We start from the raw sequence: 21,964 nt of genomic DNA on the forward strand, positions 1-21,964 counted from the left end.
TTATTTTGTTACACAATTTTTTTTGACATTTCTGCTTTAATTTATTGTTTACCTTACAAATTCTTGGCAGCGGGGATTGGCTAAAAATATAAGATAGATTTTGACCACAATGATCGTGATACAAGCTTGGTTTCCTGCGACTTTTAATTGTCAACATCCCTGCATTTCCATGTTTGGTTGGACGTCTGCAGTTCTTTAGTCTTCACCATATGACGAACACCACCCAAAGAATGGCATATCTAGTGTATTAAATCCTGTTTCATAATGGTTGTATCTTTGTTTGTTTATGTTAATGATTTCATAGTACAGTACATTAATTTTCCTTGAGAAAGAGTTGACTGAATACATACTTTAATTAGAAACAAAATCTGAAAGATTTAAAGTTTAATATGATAGCTAGCGGTCACATTATTGAGTGTTATCTGGGGCTATAAATTAGTCAGTATAAGGATAAACCAGTGCTGTTCAATGTAAATATAATGCAAGTTACATATGTATAATTTTAAATATTCTGACAACTAAATTTTAATGTATTTTTAATAGCATATTCAAAATATTCAGCATTTAATTAGTATAAAAATGAGTAAGATAATTCATATTTTTTTATGATAAATCTTTGAAATCTGCCTTGTGTTTTATTCACACTTAAAATACTTCTCAGTTCTGACTTGCCCTGTTAGTAGTGCTTAGTAGCTGTGCATGACTAGTGGCTACTTAGGAAAAGCATGTTGAGATATATGAAAACATCAGTTGCCAAATTCTTGGTGAATTAGAATACTGGAAAAATTCAAGATAAGCTAAGAATGTTAAAATCTCACTGTGTGTAAGGAGTGAAGCTGAAATATTCTACTTTGTCCACTGGCTAATGGGAAACATTTTAAACCATGCCACTTCTGGACCTTTTGTTGCACAAGTCACTGAGTATTTTCAGTGTCTGAGTTTTTGATTCATAGCCCATACACACAAGCCACATAGGGGCTTTTCTGAATCTGAGAGGTCAGCACACAGGAAATAGAACCTTTGTCTCAAGCATTGGGAGTTTGTTATCAAAGGGCAAACCACAGAGGATTGTTTTTTCCTTTACAAGTAGTTTAGTATTAAAGTTGAGTGTTTTATGTCCTCCCTTTTATATGTAAAATTTCCATTGCTATTTAGTGAGAAACCTGATGCTTATTTTCTTCTGAGATATGTCAGATGTATCTCAAATACATACTTTAGAATCTGACTGACTACAGGAATAATAACAAATTAGGCTTACGTCTGTTCATAGAATAAGATTACTTTTGTTTTCTGACCTGCCTCCCACCCCCGCCCCAATTTTAGACACAGGATTTCACAAAGATAAGGAGGAAAAATTAACAGGAAGTAGGGCAAGGAAAGTAGTGGGAGCAATAACATGCAAATTTGTCCTTTAAGTTATGCATTTATGAAAATTTTAGTATATCATTTTTCAGTAGTTTTATAGGTAAATATGCATTAGGACTGTAGAAAAGTGGTTATTGGCCCTGCTACATGCAGTAATACCCTGAGCGGAGGGGTTGTTCTGGAACAGTCCCATTCCAGTGTATGAATATAGTCTCAAGATACCGTGAGGCTGAAGAAGGAGGACGACAGGTCCAGAACTGCAGAGTATAGTTTATTAGGTTCGTAGAAACACGTGGTCTTGGGTGACTGTAAGACCAGGTAGATCTAGTCATTTGAATTAGAAGCAGGAGGCTTACAGAGAGGGCAGAACAGAGACTTTGTCACAACTGGAATGCACCTGCTTTACCTCAGCATAACATCAAAGATATCGGCACATTGCTGGAGCTGAAGATGCCAGGGTCTGGTGGCAAAGCTCCATGGAACACTCTTGATGGTTTGTTTATTCATAGTATGTTGGGAAGTTGCAGAGAAACCAGCCTCATTTCTCAGGGGCAGCCACGGTGGTTCCTACACAAGTGGGCTTTGGGTAGGTCAAGCTTTTACAGCTTTTACAGCATCATTTTATTGCTGGGAGCAGTGTCACTTGCCTGTAGTCCCAGCAACTTGGGTGGCCAAGGCAGGAGGATTGCAAGTTCAAGGCCTGTCTCAGAAATTTAGTGAGACCCTGTCTCAAAAACAAACAAACAAACAAACAAAGCAGAAGGGCTGGAGATGTAGCTCAGAGGTAGAGTACCCCTGGGTTCAATCTCTAATATCACCAAACACCCCCCTCATCAAATCATCATTGTAAAGGCCTCACCCTAGACCAGTTCAAAGACAGACTCTGAGCATGTCTTTGACCATAGCCCTGGATGGAAGTGGAATCCTGAATTAGAGACATGTGATGCTTTTTGTTACCTTACTGGACTCCTCCCCTGCTCCAGTGTATGAAACATGATACTATAAAAAACTTGGGGAATTCTCTTTCAGTGCCTCTCGCCTTCCCCACCCCAGTTCTCCTTCCTCTGCTCTGCAGACCAGGAAGGAAATTTTTAAAAATGATAATATCAAATCATCTTGGTTTATATTTCAGCTTCTGTTCCACTTGTCTCATTTCACAATTGTATTTATCCATTCAAATTTGGAAATTCTGAGACAATAGTAAGCCACATGGCTGTGATCTATGTCAGATACTTTCATGTACTGATTGCTTTCATGGTATTCCCGAAAAATCTATTGTAAACATTTTATGGATTTTAAAATGATTTTCAAGAAAATTTTATTAAAAAAAAACAAAGATAATATATTTTTATAGCTTAGTCAAATTCTAAGAATTCTTCATTTTTGAATTTTGCTTTCTGCCATTTTTTCTTGTTCATGTCTATTGTATATGGAGAGCTTAGGAATTTGCATAAATTCTGATATCATATTCTCTAGGGTGTTCTCAAGAAGGTGAAATTTCTTCACTATAATAAGTTTGTAAAGGTAGTACTTCAGTAGATCATAACTACTTTCCCATTTGTGAACTGAGTTTTTAAAAAATTTTCATGAATTTATATAATTTTATTATATACCTTACAGTGTTAATAACATACCTGGGTACTGCAGTAGCATTTTAAGGGAACTGTTTCAAATTAATGTATCAGTTTCATCATCTATTTCTGTGAGAAGAAAGCATGCCCCAGAAGAATGAGCTATAGGGGATTATAGTTTTGTTAAGAATTACAAGGGAGCAATTTATTTAATAATTGTAGACATTGTTTCTGATTTGTAAATACAGGCCCCTTAGCAAAGAATCATGTAGTGGGTTTTTGTTTTGTTTTGTATTTTTGTTTTGAAGAACTGGGGATTGAACCCAGGGGTGCTCTACCACTGAGCTACCTTCCCAACCCTTTTTATTTTTTATTTTGAGACAGGATCTTGCTAAGTTTCCGAGGCTGGCCTGGGACTTGAGATCCTCCTGCCTCAACCTCCTGAGTTGCTGAGAATTATAGGCATGTACCACTGTGCCCCACTAGCACTGAAGTTTTTTGAGGTTTATTTTTGTTTTTAAAATTAAAACTAGATTGTAAATCATACTGTCTGAGTGAGGAGAGACTCAGTTCTCGGTAAGTTGTTTCATTTTCAGATTTTAATTGAAATAAGTGTATTTCAATCTAGCTTTTAATTAAAACATTGAATTTTGAAACACGGTTTTTATAACATGACATTATGTATTTCTGTAAAGCACAATTTCCCTGGATTGTTTTCATTGTCCATTCTTGGATACTTAAGAGGTAAAACCCACATGTTTGATGGATTGTTGTAGGACCCATGAAAGATTTCCTAGTGAACAGATATCCTCCCTGGGGAGCAGGCCAGCTGCATCGTGGCTGACAGTGGTGATTGCCCCATGCCTTCTGGTTGAAATACAATGCTGTATTTTTTAAAAAGTAACTTTTTAGAAATATTTTTGTTTATACCACAATTTTCCAAAAATATTACTAACAATTGGTACTTGGAAAGATAAATAAACTCAGCATGAAATTTTTCATAGCTCAGTTATTAGATTCAGACCCTTATCCTCACAGTGTTGTCAGTGTGATACAGAGCAAGTTACTTTGTGAAACTGTGCCTTAATGTCTTCATCTGTAGAAGAACAGCATATGGTTTTTTTGTTGGGATTTAATGACAATACATATAAAGCACCTGGCCTGTTTTAAATGCCCCTTATTCTTGAATTACAGAATAATGCAGATAATAACTGTGAGAATGGAGACTTGAGAAGGGTGAGATGTGTATTATATGTAGCTCTGGAGTGATAGTCCTTCAGTCAGACTGATGAATGACTGCTGAAATGCACCAGTGAAAACAGGTGCCGCCCTTGACCACGTCACACACTCATAATAGTAAATATGACATGTAGGGTTCCCAAATGCCCCGTAGTGGGGGTGCAGGTTTATAGTTACTGAATAGCCATCTCATACAGGATGTGTGATAACATGCCACACTAGAGGGTACCACAGGATAACTGAGAAAACCGAGGGAGCTGGGGAAACCCTGCGGGTTTGTAGTCTTAGACCTGGCTTCTGGAGGATGTGAAGATTGAGCCTTTCCATGGACACCTGGTGACCTGGGGTTTGTTAAGTATACTCTCTGGCTCTACCTCAAGTCAAAACACTTAAATTCTAAAAAGATCCCATGCTGACTAAAGTCCAACAAGCACTTGTCCAAAACATCAGGAAGCCAGTTTTAAACATTAAAAAATGTCCAACCCTTTGAAGGGCAAAACCAAAGACACAAACAGGAACAGAAGACCTTCCTTGAGCCCTGAGAGATATATCTAAAGCCATTGCTGAAACCATTGTGAGTACTGACTACACTTATATTCTGAAATAATTGAAGACCAAGGCTAATGACAGCCGTTGCCATACTTTTATTAGTGTCTTATCAAATTAAGATCAGGTGTGAGTTCTCATTCTGTTCAATACTGAACTCAGTTTAGTATTTGAGACATCTTTATGTAAAAAAAAGTCTGTAAGACATAAAAATGTCTGGATGTGGGTGAATGCCTTTACCAGAAAGACAAATGACACTCTAAGTCTCATAGCTTAGAGTGGACTGAGTGAATGTATTTACCAAAAAGGCGAACAACACAGTCTTATGATTCCCTTACTAGTTATCTCCCTTTTTGGTGTACGTCTTAAGTGGTTTTACTCTCCCTCAGCTGTGCTGGGTGTTTAGTAATAGTGTTGGCTTTGCACCAAATGTTGGGATGGGGCAGGGGTTGCAGGCTTGACTTAGGACTTGGAGGAGTGAAGTTGCCCATGAGGTACCAAACATCCTCTGTCTGTTCTTAAAACTGATGATCTTGGCCTCTAGTAGTGACATTGGTTACATTTAATAACCAGCAGTAGAATTTGACTTTTAATAGAGAGTTACTCATACCTGCCATTCCCGGTTCCCCACCCCATAGACTTGTGATTCCTATATACTTCCCTGGTTGGTATATTTACCTGAGCAATCAGCTTCAAGGAGAAAGAAGATTAATGTTAACTTTAAATAATTTTTTGAAATTAAATAATTATTCTTCAGATCTAATTCAGACTCTGCAAGGTAGTATTTTTTAAAATTTCTAGGATTTGATAAATTGGTTCTGTTTAGCGCTCTATAATATATAGTTTGCCGATGGTTACATTTTGCTTTTAGCACATTTTGTCCCATCTTCCCAGATGTGGAACACCTATGAAAACTCATAGTCTATAATGTATGCTATAATCATTTTATTATAACAATTACAATAATATGTATAAACCCTGCCTAATGATTTCTGACCTATTTTAATGTACCTGTGTCAATTGCATTGACATATTTGCAGAATTGAACTTGGGATATAATTGGTTAATTATGTTTGTTGGTAGTTTACTAGTGTATAGTGCATTGCATACATTGCCCCACCACCCTTTTTTTAAATAGGTGAGGAAATTCTAGGACACAATTGGTAGGATTCGTGTATTTTATAGCATAGTGCATTGTTTACGGATGAATTCATTCATGGGATATGTTGATGCAAAAAAAGACAATAGATGCTCGAAGAAAAACGAAGTGTTGAATAGCTGCTGAACAGAGAACTCAGCAGAGAACAAAAGGAACATGGCCCCTTTTGGAGCCTGTGGTTGGTGGTGAGTGCTGTGGAGCACACCAGGACAGAGACAGCAGGTGCAGTTTGGTGGTGAGTGCTGTGGAGCAGGCCAGGACAGGGAGAACAGGTGCAGTTGGTGGTGAGTGCTGTGGAGCAGGCCAGGACAGGGACAGCAGGTGCGGTTGGTGGTGAGTGCTGTGGAGCAGGCCAGGACAGGGACAGCAGGTGTGGTTGGTGGTGAGTGCTGTGGAGCAGACCAGGACAGGGACAGCAGGTGCGGTTGGAGGTGAGTGCTGTGGAGCAGGCCAGGACAGGGACAGCAGGTGCGGTTGGTGGTGAGTGCTGTGGAGCAGGCCAGGACAGGGACAGCAGGTGTGGTTGGTGGTGAGTGCTGTGGAGCAGACCAGGACAGGGACAGCAGGTGCGGTTGGAGGTGAGTGCTGTGGAGCAGGCCAGGACAGGGACAGCAGGTGCGGTTGGAGGTGAGTGCTGTGGAGCAGGCCAGGACAGGGACAGCAGGTGCAGAGCACACTGTGCAGAAGGCTGACATTTTCTGAATAACTATGTAAGTTCTTTTTGATCAAAGCTGAGATATGAAGTATAATTTATAACTAAAGTTTGATAATTGCAACTGTATTTTAGTTTAAGATTTAAAGTATATATTAGGTAATTTCTTCTTTGTCAAAATATCTATTTAATTATAATTTTCTTTAGTTCCTATAAAATTGCACATAATCTGTCTTCCAGTGTCTTATGATAATGTACTTATTAAAATTCATAGTGTAATTACCCAAGCTTTTATTATATAAATTCTTCATAGCAGTTGAGTAGTTTCCTAATTATCCCTGAAATGGCATCCAAACATTCTTGATCTATAAAGCCCTTCATTTGGTTTATCCATGTTATGTGAAATGTAAATGCTTTTGGAAATCTAATATAGTTTTGGCATCAAAGCTAACTTTTAAATTGTGATGAATAATACATAATCACCAGAAAATTCTTACTATGAAAAAATTCAATATTATTTTTATCTTAGAGTATGACTTTTTATTCTAAATCTTGAGAACAGTCTGCAGACATCACACTAAAAGATATACCAAAAGAAATTTGAGATGAGCACTCGTATCCTCTGAGGAAAGCCAGTAGAAATATTGCGAGAAGTTCGTTTCCTCTTGCCCCTGCTTTCTGTACCACTAAGTGAAGTTATGAGCAGTGAGACCCTCCAGTTGGTGGCGCTGCAGGTGTGGTGAGGGAGGTAGGTGCTGGCTTACTTGCAGTGCTGGGGAAGTTCTCCGGGCCTGGCAGTGCTTACAGCCTGACATGCAGGAGCAGGAGGAGAAGCTGCCAACCGCTTCTCAAGGGTTGAGGAGCTGGAGTAGCAAAGGGTCTGAGTCTGTTGGACCATGATTGAAAGTTCCGCATGTTCAAAGGACAGCAAGGAAGCCAGTGTCGCTACCAGCAGGGAGATAGTGCTGAAAGGGTGGTTTGTATTCAGGTGCACTGAGGAGCAGTCAGAGGGCTCAAGATATGATAGTGACATGCTGGATGAGACTTACATTTCTGGAAACTTCCCCTGGTTGCTGGGGGGAGAAGGACTGGGGGAGACTTGTGTGGGCAGGAAACATGAAGCCCAGTGGGTGGTTGCATTGGTTGAGGTAAGAGGCTGCTGGCAGTGGAAATACAGGGGAATAGACACACTTGAGATGAAGCTCAGAAGCTCTGCTCTTGGTGATGATTTGAATTGAAGGAGTGGTGGAAGAGGATCAAAGGCAGAGGAGTGGAGTATGAAGAGAAGGGAACTCCTGGTTTTCTAACCAGAAGACTGGATGGGGAAAATTAAGTGATATGATAAATTTAAGAGATGTTGTGTGACAAGATGTAGATACAGTGAAGGAAGCTGAAAGTCACACTGACTTGGAGATATCAGAATAGGTTAAAACTAGAAGTATGAATGTGGGAGATGACAACTTCCAAGATCAAGTTTAAAGACCTTACAGATAGAATTTGTTTTGAATTTGTGCCTCAGCCCTAGGAAGCTCCAGAACGTCAGGAGTCAGGTCAAGGAAGAATATGCATGTGAGATGGAGAAAGATCAGTAGGGTAGGCAGTACCTGTGTATGTGCTGCTACCTCCAAATGCAGCAGAGTTGTGTGCAGGTGTTAGGGACTTTAGTAAAATAAGAGTAGAAAGGATTTGCTGCATAGTGATTACCAAAGTCCCTGGACCAGCACAGTAGGGAAGGCAACAGCGACACAGGAGCAGACTTGCTGCGGTGGTTCTCATGCTGTGGTTGCTGCTTTGGTGAGCTGTGTGTGGAAAAAGCTGTGTTAGAGATTGAGTGGTTAGGGAGAAAACCCAGGATATTATGGAAGACTGAGTAGTTTGTGCTAGCGATAATGTGTTGAATCGCTGGGCTTAAAATGTTTGTGGCTATTGTTTATGAATTCAAAAACCATTCTTTCCCTTCTGGGTTTTTTTTCCCTTCAAAACACTGTTCTTTCACTAACCATATTTCTTCCTAATCAGAGTAGTCAAACTTGTACTTCTTGTTTTAATTCATGTGCTATTTTTATGTAATTAATGGTATTCTTATTTACTAGTTTGATAATCTAGAAACCTGGTAAGTACTGTGAACAATGTCTTTAGTTTCGGTTATTTACTTACTAAAATTAGTAACATATCATTGAATTGTCAAATTCAAAATAGGTTCTTAGTTGTTTGACTTTTTTTTTTTAATCTCTGAAGGTTACCTTCTGTAATAAATTTAAACATTTTTGTTTATGCTCTTTATCATCTTCATCAGATTAAGTCCAGATTATTGCTCAATGGTGTTTACTTGGAAGTAAAATGCTTTAGTTTTGTTTTAAATATTTTAATGACACCATATTTCCCATGTAGTTTATTAGGTACTTTTGGCATTTTAATTTGCAAATTTAGGTCAATTTGTTCTAATATTTCGTTACTTTTCAAATTAGTTCCTAGGATATTCCTAAGATATTCATTCCCCTGAGTAAAAAATAAAAATCCAGTCCAGAACTAATTACCTTTGAAAGAAGTGTTATTAAACACTAAGATTATGTCATTTGCATTTTAAGGTTTCATGGTTTGAAGTTATGCATTTATCGATCACTCGTGTTTCTGATTACATTTTTTGGCCTGCTGGTTTGGTTATAATAGAATATCACTTTATTTGATATTACCTATTTCACCTTTTCAGCACAGTTATATTTGCTAGAAGAACCTATCCCCATTTCTTCTATTAATTCTTCGTGTGATTGACTTTTTTTTTGTTTGTTTTGGTGCTATTGCAGTTTATTAGTCACTGTTGGTGTCATATTAACCTCGATTTTTAATGTCTAATTGTAGCGATAACCAGAAAAAAACATTTAATGTAAATTGTAGCTGCAAACATTTCAAGTATGAAGTCACTGTGATAAGTTTATTTTCCCTATCTTGAAGGAATATGTCCTAAATTTCCATACGTTTGCATTTGTTTTTGCTGTTCTAAGATTCCTTAGTTGCTGGCTTTGATCTTTTATGTTGCTGAGTTTTATACATCTATTTTCTCACCTGCCATATCCTAGGGGGCTTGGAGTACCCATAATACAGTGAGCCCACCTTCCTGGTCCCCAGACATTTCAGAAGGTCGGGAAATTTTTAAACCCAGGCAGCTTCCTGGCAGTGCCATTTGGAGCATCAAAGTGGTAAATAAAATTGCATTTACATTCATGTATCATTTCTTTCTAGTTTGTTTTGTCCTATTGGATGTTAAGAATCAAACCTGTCTTTTCTAGATTCAGCTTCCAGAACCACTTTTGAAATCTTAAAAATTTTTAATGTAAAGAAATAACATGCGGGCATTGTAAGATCTAGAATAGAGGGGTAATTGCAGTTCTGCAAGTGTGATTTTCAGTGCCTCTGTTATGGTTGATTCCTTTAGTTATTATGCAGTGTTTCTGTAAGGGGTAAGTCCTTGTCACATAGGCCACTAAATGATCAAGGACTTGTTTCTTCATGACATCATAAAATTTATGTTGTTCAGAAAAGAACAAAGGGAAAAACTCCATTAATCTGTTATGTATTAAGGGAGGAGAAGTACCAGAACTGCACCAGATTTCATTGTCTTAACCTCAGGATCATAGAGCTTTTTTCCATGCCGTTGGTGGATGATTCTCCTAGTCCTTGAAGTAAGTTAATTAGTGATACATGTTGAAGGGAAAAAATATTAATTTGAAACAGTATTAATCATCTCAAAAGTTTAAATATAATTGGATAGAGAGTACAGTTTTTCTTCATGTTCTACATTTTATGTAATTCTGGAGTAAATTTATAATTTTTAGACTCATGAAAGATTTCAGAGATTGTAGATTGTACTTTATTTTCTATTATGATCAGAATAACTGTTTTTTTTAATTTACTCATATTGTATTTAAATATAAATATTTGTTTTGAGTGTGTAAAGGATGATTATTTTGACAGTTTTGTAGCAAATGCTGCCAGTTTTTGTATATTCTCTTATCTGCATTATTTGACTTTAGGGAAAATAAATTGAGAGATGACTGATGCCTTGATTTTTAATTGCTGCTTTTTAACTTCAATGAAATCTTCCATACGTATTTTTATAAAAAATTATGCAGATGAACTCTTTCATGTCCATCCCTTCTTCAAAGAAACTGATGGACCTTTGTCTCAGAGGACCTAGGGGAGACAGTAAGAGAATACAAGGAGAGACGATTTGAAAACTGGAAGGCTGCTCTGTTTATTAAAATCGGAGGGGAAAACAACCCCCTTTGCCTTTGGGCATGTGTGCATGTGTATGTCAGCGTGTGTGTGTGTCTGTGTGTGTTTGATTCTTGGAACATCACTATCAGTTTTTGACCTGGAAGCTATTTTGCTAAATGAGAAGTGAGTTCAGCACATGAAACTCTGAGAAGTGACATCATTTGAAGATGTATTATTTAATTTGTTAGGGGAAACAAAGATCAGAAAGATTATTTTAACAGTTTTAAGTATACATAATATATGTATTCCCCCCTGAATAATACCCAAGTCTGAGGATAAACAGGGGCAAGGGAAAAAAACGACAAACCAAACTCTGGTACTTATATTTTAAAATGCTAGGGAATTTTACATGTTTTCCCATAGGAACTTTTTCATGTGTTGAGTAAACTGTCTGATAAATTATTCTCATTTTAGATACTTATTGTTCAGGTTATTTAAAACAAAGCTTTTGTCTTTTTTTTCAGTTTCCCTATAATATTTAAATAATTTTTCCTCTAAATACTATGGTAGAATGAGGTCAACATGTGTATTTTATAGGATAGGTATTGAATAATATAGGAAAGGGACAATTTTGACAGGAAGAAGACAGTTTTATACTAGGAATAATGAACTTTCATGCAAAGTAGCAGTGCAGAATAATGGTTAAAAACCAGGGACTAGAATCAGATTTGCTAGCTCAGTGACCTTCGACAACTTAGCTTTAAGGTTTTAGATCTCATTACATTTATCATTAAAGTGGAGATATTAAAGCAAGTACCTCCTTTGTGCATTCGTTGAGAGTAAAAAGTGCTTGGATCAGGATATAGTAACTACTCGGTAAAGACTAGCTGTTACTACCGTCCCTGAGAGAGCAGTTATCTGTAGTTCTTCTTTCTACCTACTTTTAATTGAATATGAATGTTGTATATCAGAATACCTGGATTGGGTGTGGATGTGCTAGCTGTGCAGAATGGAGGATCAGGAAATGGAAAAATAATGCCAAGGCCTGCTGAGGGGGAACATGGTACAGAGAAAAGGCACGACCTTTGATTCTAAGATTATAAACATTTTATATGTAAGTTTTAAGTTGTGGAATACATAAAGATACAAAAAACTGATCTGTTACTATGTGTCATCTAATCAGAATAAAAGAGAAGCAAATATCTGTGTAACATTTAATAAAATGTTGTATCTCACTTACATTTGGATCTGCACATTCTTTGGGCTCCTTCCAGAAGGTTGACTTACCCTCATCTGTTATATAGGGCCGGGGCTCTGGATTCCCAGGCAAGCGGAGGCCTCGCGGTGCAGGACTGTCAGGACGAGGTGGCAGAGGCAGGTCCAAATTAAAAGGTGGAATTGGAGCTGTTGTACTACCTGGGGTGAGACTTGCTTTATTTATATTTGCTATGGTCTTTAAATGCCAATTAATGATAATCTCATTTGTATCAAGTTATTTCTCTCCTAAGAGTCACATAAAAAGGCTGATTTATCTAAATTTTACTGTATGTCTACTTCGTTTTTTTGTTTCTAACCTCTTGTCAACTTTTCTTTTATGTTTTCTATTTTCTTGTTTTTTCTTTACTTGTTGACTGTTTCTATCCTAATTTTCCCCTAAGAGCCATATAGAATATTTTTGCTCTTTTATTAAAAAAAAAAAAAAAATCAAACAACTCTCATTATATTCTTAGATCTCTGAAAAGTTTTATTAGGTTGGCATTTTAAGTTTTTGGTTGGTGTTGCTCTCATGTTGTAACAAGGCTTATAGAAGAAACTAGAATTTTTGCAAATCAGTGTGGATTCTAAACAGTTTTATGGTTGTCTGACATATTTTAGGACTGATAAATATTTGCTCATTGGCACTCCTTGTGGCTTTCTATAAATGTGTATTGAAAAATGTATTTGATAAATACTGGCTAATATTTAATGTAGTAACTTTACTATTTCACTGAAATACTGTTTTTTAAATTCTAATTGTCATTTTAAGTTCAAGAGAGGTGAAATTATTCAATGTTGCAGTCGCAGTAGAAGAAAGAAAACTTGGATTTTGGTCTTTCTTTAAAAGATGCAAATTTAATAAAAAAAGACTTACTGAGTCATACTTGATATAAGGCTACAAATATGATATGTAATTTTGCAATTTTTGCTGTGTATATGCCCTGTTAAACCACACCACAATCAAAATAGTGAATGTGTTTATTCTCCAAAATTTCTTTAGAACCCTCTGTAATCTCTCTGCCTCCCCTACCCTTTCCACCAGACCTTGTCTCCAAACAGTGGTTCATCTAATTTCCCTCTTTATGAATAAGTTTTTATTTTCTAGATTTGTAGATAAGTGAAATCATGTAGAATGTATTCCTTCTGATCTGGTTTATTTTATTTAACGTAACTATTTTGAGATTCATTCATGAGGTTGCATTTGTGAGAAGTTCCTGTTTTTAAATAGGTTTGTGGTTTGTGTATCTGCACAACTGTTGCTGGACATATGGTTGCTTCTGATCTTTGACTGTTAGGAAGAAAGTTGCTGTGACCTTCTGTCTGCAAGCTTTTATGTGGTGTATGCTTTTTGTTTTCTTGGGTAAATATTTAGGAGTGGAATGGCAGGATGTGGTGGGAGCATGTTTAGCTTTTTAGGAAAACTGTTTAGTATGTAGATTTTGCCATTTTATATTCACAACAAGAGTATGTAAGATTCTATCTAGTTCTTCCACATGCTCAACAGTACTGAGTATGGTTAGTTATTCTTACTTTCTTTTTTTATTTGTTCTAATTAGCTATACATGCCAGTAGAATGCAGTTTGACACATCATACATAAATGGAGCATAACGTCTCATCCTTCTGGTCATACATGATGTGGAATGATACTGGTCATGTAGTCATATATGCACATAGGGTAATAATGTCTGATTCATTCTACTGTCCTTCCTACCCCCATGCCCCCTCCCTTTCATTCCACTCTGCCTAATCCATAGGAACTCTGTTCATCCTTAGGCCCCCCTATCTTATTGTGAATTAGCATCTACATATCAGAGAAAACATTCAGTCTTTGATTTTGGGGATTGACTTATTTCACTTAGCATGATCATCTCCAACTCTGTCCATTTACTGGCAAATGCCATCATTTCATTCTTCTTTAAGGCTGAGTTGTGTATATTGTGTATGTATATCCCATATTTTCTTTATCTGTTCATCTGTTGAAGGACACCTAGATTGGTTGTATAGTTTAGCTATTGTGAGTAGTGCTGCTGTGAACATGGATGTGGCTGTGTCACTGTAGTGTGCTGATTTTAGATCCTTTGGTTATAAACTGAAGAGTGGGAGAGCTGGGTCAGATCGTAGTTCCATTCCAAGTGGTCGCACCGTTTTTCATTCCCACCGTCAGTGTATGAGAGCACCTTTCCCCTACATCCTTGCAAACATTTGTTGTTGCGTATTCTTGATAATTGTCATTCTGACTGGAATAAGATGAAATCTTAAGACTAGTTTTGATTTGCACTTCTCTAATTGCTAGAGATTTTGAATATTTTTTCCATATATTTGTTCATCAATTGTATGTCTTTCTGTGAAGTGTGTTCAGTTCCTTAGCCCATTTCTTGATTGGGTTATTTGGTTTTTTGGTGTTTTTTGAGTTCTTTATATATCCTGGAGGTAAATGCTTGGTCTGAAGTACATGTGGTAAAGTTTTTCTCCCTTTCTGTAGGAATGTTATTGATAGTTTCCTTTGCTAAGAAGAAGCTGTTTAGTTTGAATCCATTCCATTTTTTTGATTCTTGATTTTACTACTTGTACTTTAGAAGTCTTCTTGTTAAGGAGGTTAGATCCTAACTGATATGATGAAGATTGGGCCTACTTTTTCTTCTGTAAGGCCTAAGGTCTCTGTTTTAGTGCTTAAGTCTTTGATTCACTTTGAGTTGATTTTTGTGCTGGGTGAGAGGTAGGGATTTAATTTCGTTTGCTACATATGGATTTCCAGTTTTCCCAGCACCATTTGTTAAAAAGGCTATCTTTTCTCCAGTGTATGGTTTCAGTGCCTTTGTCTAGTATGAGACAACTGTGTTTTTTGGGGTTTGTTTCTGTGTATTCTATTTGGTACCGTTGTTCTACATTTCTATTTTGGTGCTAATAAATACCATGCCATTTTTGGTACTCTTGCTCTGTAGTATCGTTTAAGGCCTGGTATTGTCATGCCTCCTACTTTACTCTTCTTGCTGAGGATTGCTTTGGCTAGTGTGGGTCTTTTATTTTTCCAAACTAATTTCATGATTGCTTTTTCTAGTTTTATGAAGAATGTCATTGGTATTTTAATAGGAATTGCATTAAATCTGTTTAAAACTTTGGTAGTATGGCCATTTTGACAATGTTAATTCTGCCTATCTAGGAGCATGGGAGGTCTTTGCATCTTCTAAGGTCTTCTTCATTTTCTTTCTTTAGTGTTCTGTATTTTTCATTGTAGAGATTTTTTACCTCTTTTGCTAGATTGATTCCTAAGTATTGTATTTTTTTGAGGCTACTGTGAATGGGCTAGTTTTTCTTTATTTCTCTTTCAGTGGACTTTTTTTAACTGATGTGTAGGAATGGTTTCAACTTATGGGTATTGATTTTATATCCTGTTGCTTTGCTGAATTCATTTACTAGTTCTAGAAGTTTTTAGGTGCAATTTTTTTGATCTTCTAAATATAGAATGATATCATGGGCAAATAGTGTTAATTCGAGTTCTTACCTTTAATTTTTTCTTTTAATTGCTCTGGCTAGAGTTTACAGGCAATGTTGGATAAAAGTGGTGAAAGAGGCTGGCAGAAGGTGGGCCCTGTGACTGGCTCTGAGGTTCTGTCAGTTGTGGGCATGTTGTGGTCACCGCCTGCTCAGGCCCCTTTGCACTGGTCTTGTTGGCCACGTCCCATGGAGTGACTGGTGGGCTGCAGTGCCCACCACTCCAGAGCTACCTGTGCTGGATGTGAAGTGACCCTTCCTGTGCCGGGGATTGCTGAGTGGCCAGGCTGCGGGCCCGTCTTTGGTGGCCTCAGTGTCCTGCTGCTGTTTGTATTACCACACAGATGTCAAAGTGCCTGTTTTCTCTGACCATCGTTGCATCGAAGTGTTAGGTAGCACAAAGTCTTCAAAAGAATGCAGCGAGGCTAGAAGAGGTTTCTCCTATTTGGTAACTGCAACAGCTACTGTGGGTGTTGCATATGCTGCCACGTTTGAGTCCAGCATGAGTGCTTCTGCTGATGTATTGGCCATGTCGAAAATTGAAACGAAGTTACCCGTCATTCCAGAAGGTAAGAACATGGCTTTCAAGTGGAGAGGCAAACCTGTTTGTGCGCCACAGAACCAAGAAGGATATTGACCAGGAAGCTGCAGTTGAAGTGTCCCAGTTGAGGGACCCACAGCATAATTTGGATGGAGTAAGAAACCTGAATGGTTTTCCTGACAGGTGTTTGTGCTCATCTTGGTTGTGTACCCATTGCAGACGCAGGAGATCTTGGTGGGTATTACTGTCCTTGATGTGGGTCACTCTGTGATGCATCAGGCAGGGTCAGGAAGGGGCCTGTGCCTCTCAACCTGGAAGTTCCCATGTATATGTTCACCAGAGATGATGCAGTGATTGTCGGTCAGAGACTCGAGCTCAAGTCCGAGGCTGCTTCTGTTTTTCATGTCACTCCAAAAGAGTCGAGGGGAGGCCTCCAGTACTTCTAAGTTGGTTGATTTGAAATATCGAAGAGTTGTTAATAATGAACTTGAAAACATGAATGTGAAGGAAATTGAATTTAATGTTGAGTACCTAAGCAAGCATTGACTTCATAAAGATACTGTTAGACATTGTTAAGCTCATTCGCAAACTTGAAAGGTGCAGTGTCTTTGATAGCTAATTCTAATTAAAAATTGCAGTCTGGTGTACAAGAAAAAAAAAGTGGTGAAAGAGGACATCCTTGTCTTGTTCCAGTTTTTAGGGGGAATGCTTTCAGTTTTTCTCTGTTTAGAATTATGTTGGCCTTGGATTTAGCATATCCATAATATAAACAGAAAATATACCAAAAGAATTTACAATCTGAAATAATGAACAAGAACAGAAATAGTGCAGGACATGATGTTCATGAGGGAGAAAGAGAGAAGCCAGAAGCAAAAATCCACAGGAAGAGTGGAAGAAGAACCAAAAGAAATTGGCTGTTAGGTGGAGAAAAGATAGAAAGGGAATCCAGGAAAATAGACAAATGAGAGGAAGAATACATATAAAGAGAAAAGAATTAAAAATATAAGAATATACAGTAGAACTGCAGAATACCATGCATCTATCACTGTCCTCAACAAACTGATGCACAAAAAACACCCTACTGCAAATGTGGTGGAGAGAGATGCCAGAGAAGAAAAAAATAAAAATAAAATAAATGTCGGTGGAAAATTGAACAACTGTCTCTGCTGGCATCCAAAAGCTTCTCATCCCTGTCTCTGACTTCCTGCAAGACTGCCCAGCTCAAGACCGACCCTGGCAGACCCAGTCACTATCCCACCAGTCTGAACCCCTGATGTCCTGGGTTTGGTCACGTTTCATTCCCAAGATCTCAGTGCCACTGGAATTTGGAGAAAGACCACCAGGGATGTGCAACCCTGAGAGACAGTAACCAGATGATGGCAATCAGCACTTCCAGGAGGAAGACCCTAGGCGCAGCCAAATCTGCAAGCACCCTGACACTGAACCTCTAGGTCCTGGCTGGTGGTGCCAGACAGAAGCATCTGTACCCCGAGATGACATTAGCAGCAAGCCTGTTGGCACCCCAAACCCCAGGCTCTGGCTGGTATCTCAGAATGGATGCGACCACTGCAACAAAACCTGGAGTATCCCTGGCAGCAGACCTCTGGGAGGTGTTGGAAGTGCTAGTGGGTGGGGGTCAGTGGCAGCAAGCAGGGGGTCAGCAGCAGCTGCAGTTGTTCAAAGAAGGTGGGGGGTCAGTGGCAGCCGTGGTGATGGCGTTGACTGTGGCCGCACCCAGAGAGGAGACCTCCAGGTGACATCTGGGGAGCAGCAGTGTAGATGGCAGCTGTCCCCGGAGTAAAGATCTTTGGGTATCTTTGACAGTGGCCTCTGGGGCAACTGTGCCCTGCCCAGAGAGAAGACCCAGAAGACAAAGTTATTATCTCATTTTTTTTTTTATTTGCTGGGTTGCTTTTTGGCATAAGATATGGTATCCATGTGTTGCTGAGATGAAAGTGTATTTGGTTGTTGATGATGGAATATTCTAAATATGTCCGTTAAATCTAAATTATCAATTGTATTATTTAGTTTTGTATTTTCTTTATTTAGTTTTTTTTTGGAGGGTCTGTCCAGTAGTGAGAGAAGTGTGTTAAAGTCACCCAGTATTATTGTGTTCTGGTCCGTTGATTCTTGAAATTGAGAATGAATTGTTTGATGTACATGGATGCTCCATTGTTTGGGGCATAAGTAGTTACAGTGGTTATGTCTCGGTGATGTATAATTCCCTTAAGCAGTATGACACATCTTTCTTTGTCCTTTCTAACTATGGCTTGAAGTTAACTTTATCGAATATGAGGAAGGAAACCCCTACTTGTTTACGTAGTCCATGTGAGTGATATTTTTTCCTCATCTTTTCACCTTCAGTCTCTAGATGTTTTTTCCTATGAGGTGGTGAGTCTCTTGGAGACGGTGTATTGTTTGGTCTTGCTTTTAAATCCAATTTGTCAGTCTGTGTCTTTTGATTGATGAGTTTAGGCCATTAATGTTCAAGGTTGTTATTGAGATATGACTTGTATTCCCAGTCATTTTGGCTTATTTCTAGTTTTTAATTTGACTTAGTTTCTCCTTTGATTGACTGTTCCTTTAGTGTAGTTCCTCCTTTTGCTTTTTTTTTTTTTTTTTCCTTTCCATTTTCATGGAATATTTTGGTTAGAATGTTCTGTAGTGCAAGCTTCTAGTTGTGTATTCTCTTAACTTTTGTTTATCATGGAAGGTTTTAATTTCATCTACAAATCTGAAACTTAATTTTGCTGCATATAAAATTCTTGGTTGGCATCCATTTTCCTTCAGAACTTTAAATATATTATTCCAGGACTTCCTAGCTTTGAGGGTCTGGGTTGAGAAAGTAGCTTAGATCTGAATTTAATATTTTTCTCTCACGGTCTTTAAGATTCTATTCTTACTGTGTGTATGTTAGTCATTCTCATTATAATTGCCTTGGTGTGGGTCTGCCGTAATTTTGTACATTTTTGGGTCCTATAAGCCTCTTGTAATTGATTTCCATTTCATTCTTTAGGTCTGGGAAATTTTCTGATATTTTATCATTGAAAAGATTATTCATTCCTCTACTTTTACTGGATATCCACAATGACATTTTGGATCTCCTGAAATCAGTGTCAATTCAGAGCCTGTGCCTACTAGTCCCTGAAAAGTCTGATCATTCCTTATTCCTCAGTGCACAGTTACCCTGGTGAAAGGCCTTAGGGCCCTTTGGGGAAGGATGGGAGAAAGATTACCAGTAAAGATTTTTGGTACTACACCAGGGTCCTTCCTCAAGGGAACCTGGCCTCTCCTTCATTGAACAGGTTCCGGATCTGTAAATTGACTCACGTGGTTGAGGGGCCATGATTCTCTACTGTTATGACCTAGGGCAGACTTTGTACATTTGCCCTGGAATTTTTGTGCTTATATAAGTCAAGTAGGAAATTGGTGGGTTTCCCATCTATTTGGCTTCTAGAAACACCATGATTAATTAGCCAATGCCAGAGATCTACATGAGTCGGAACATTGTGTTCATTTCTTCCCCTTTGCTGTCCATTATGGTTAACTATGACCACCTTGTCTTTGGAGATTGAGGGCTTCCACTTGACCCCTTCCTCCCCAGGATCCAGTTATTTCTGTCACATTTATGTCTCCCAATGGATGGACCTCAGCTCCTACAGTAAGGTCCGGCATACAAAGAAGAGCAATGGCAGAGCCGCTCCCCTCACAAGTTTGTTTCTTGTAGTTAAAGGACACATCTTCTAGACCCTCCCAGTGTGGAGGAGAAGGTCGTTCAGGACCTATCCATTCCAGGATTCCAATCTGAGCCTCTGAAATCCTTCATAAGTAAACCAAGGGATACCGGGCTCTTCCAGCTCATTCATGGTAATCTGTCTTTAGATTTGTACTTCAGCCAACCTTCCAAACTCTTTGTACCCTTTTTAACACTGGGAGCCTTTATGTTAAATCTAGAGTGCTTAATGGGCTCATATCAATAAATTCAGCCTGATGTAATTTTTTGTTCCTTTCCCCATTTTCCCACACCCTTAAAATCCATTCCCACAACATTTTTTCCAGACCTTTGCCAATTGTGTGAATTTGAAAACTCAAGAAGTTTGTTGGGAGTGTGGAATACTTCCTTGGGGGTCACGGGCCGTACCTTACCTCTAGGAGCCTGCTTAGACTTGGATCTAGTTATAGGCCTGGAGACAATGGGTAGTGAGGATGGGTCCTGAGAAGCATCAGCATTTTTAGGCTGAGCAACTGATTTATGAAAGGTCTTTATTACTGTTTCCATAGGCAAAGCAGGATTAGTACCCTCCACAGGAGGTGGAGAAGCCAGTGCCACAGAAGGTGGCTAAGGGCAGGGACTCAACAACTTCTGGCAAAATGAACTCATCAGAATATGGGGAGCTCCATGTCCCTAACCCCTTTCAGACTCCTCCTGTACATTGCCATCCCAGCTTGCACTTTCTCATTTCCTTGAGAACCATAACATTAGTTTTTAAGATGTTTCTTTATCTATTATTTGATAACTTAACTCTTTATGTCTTCAGCCCATATTTAAAATTTGGGTAGCATTTTTTCCACACTTTCTGAGTTTTGAGAGTTCTTTGTGTATTCTGGATACAAGTCCTTCATCATGTGCATGATGTGTAAATATTTTCTCAACATTCTGTAATGTCTTTTCATTTTATTAGCCATGCTTTTCCAAAAATGGATATTTTAACTTTGATGAAGTTTATTTTATTTTGCTATAGATCTGTGCTTTAGGGGTCAAAAATATTTTATAACTTAAGGCACAGAAATATTCTTGAAGTTTTATATCTTTGGGTATATTTTTAGAACTATGACCCAGTTTGACTTATTTTTTTATATGTGGTATGAATGTAGATCAAAGTTCATTCTTTTGCATATTGAATATCCAGTTGTTTTAATGTAATTTCTCTGAATTACCTGTGTATTATTCTTGAAAATCAGTTTACTGTGAATGTGTGACCCTAGTTTGGAATCTTCTTGCTGTATGATTGATAGATTTTTCTGTGTATAGGCCAGTATTGTAGTATTCTGATTACTTCTGGATAGTTCTTGAAATCAGATACTGTTGTCCTCTGATTTATTGTTTTTCCATTTTTTTTAATACTAGGCCCTTTCTATTTCTATATGAATTTCAGAATTAGTTTTCCATTTTCTGTAAAGACTTCTAGCATCTCAATTGAATCATATTCAAACTGTAGATCAGTTTGGGGAAAATTGAAATTTTGATCACATTTGCTGTTTCAAGCATGAATATGAATATGAATATGGTGTATATTTCTCTCCATTCTTCAGATCTTTAATTTCTCTTAATTATGTTTTTTAGCATTCATAGCTCTCATGTTTCTCAGATCTGTCCTAAAAATCTTCCATTTTTACGCTCTTGTAAATGGTCATGTAGCTTTCATTTCAGATTCTGATTGACGACTGCTAGAATGTAGGAATACTGCTCATTTTTGTATATTGATCTTATATCCTGTAACCTTATTTAAATTTTCTATAGTTGCTTTTTTGTGAATTCATTAGAATTCCTACACATACAATCATGCTTGCTGCAGATGAAGTTTTATATCTTTCTTTATAATCTGGAAGCTTTTTTATTTTTTATTCATTCTTTATTGCATTTCCTGCAACCTCCAATACAGTGTTGAATAGGAGTAATGTGATTATCCTTGTCTTGTTTTTGTGCTTTGGAAAAAAAAAAAAAAAAAAGCATTTAGTCTTTCATCATTAAACATTGTGTTAGCACATTTTCTTTTTCTTTTTTTTTCCCCCACCCGGGTGCTAGGGATCAAACCCAGGCCCTTGTGCTTGCAAGGCAAGCACTCTACCAACTGAGCTATTTCCCCAGCCCCTTATTTCCTTTCTAAACAGACATCCTAAGTCATTTTGATGAACCCCTTTCTGT

The 21,964-nt window shown here is 37.9% G+C and overlaps 1 protein-coding gene and 1 pseudogene across 21 annotated transcripts in view; both read left to right on the plus strand.

The window, feature by feature from the left end:
* The window catches only part of KMT2C (lysine methyltransferase 2C), a 266,222-nt gene that overhangs the window by 162,027 nt on the left and 82,231 nt on the right, over window positions 1-21,964 (plus strand). For 19 of the 20 annotated variants that reach the window (XM_079151029.1, XM_079151018.1, XM_079151036.1 and 16 more), the window contains 2 exons: window positions 9,610-9,729; window positions 12,052-12,168. In XM_079151029.1, coding sequence (XP_079007155.1) covers window positions 9,610-9,729; window positions 12,052-12,168 — 237 coding nt within the window. The remainder of the gene's footprint in view (window positions 1-9,609; window positions 9,730-12,051; window positions 12,169-21,964) is intronic. The other variant, XM_079151022.1, reaches the window with a different exon arrangement.
* On the plus strand, window positions 15,601-19,730 carry LOC306668041 (cytochrome b-c1 complex subunit Rieske, mitochondrial-like; annotated as a pseudogene). The gene has a single exon. The product of its transcript is annotated as a cytochrome b-c1 complex subunit Rieske, mitochondrial-like (transcript).

Source organism: Sciurus vulgaris (assembly GCF_902686455.1).
Source record: "Sciurus vulgaris genome assembly, chromosome: 8".
NCBI lineage: Eukaryota > Metazoa > Chordata > Mammalia > Rodentia > Sciuridae > Sciurus > Sciurus vulgaris.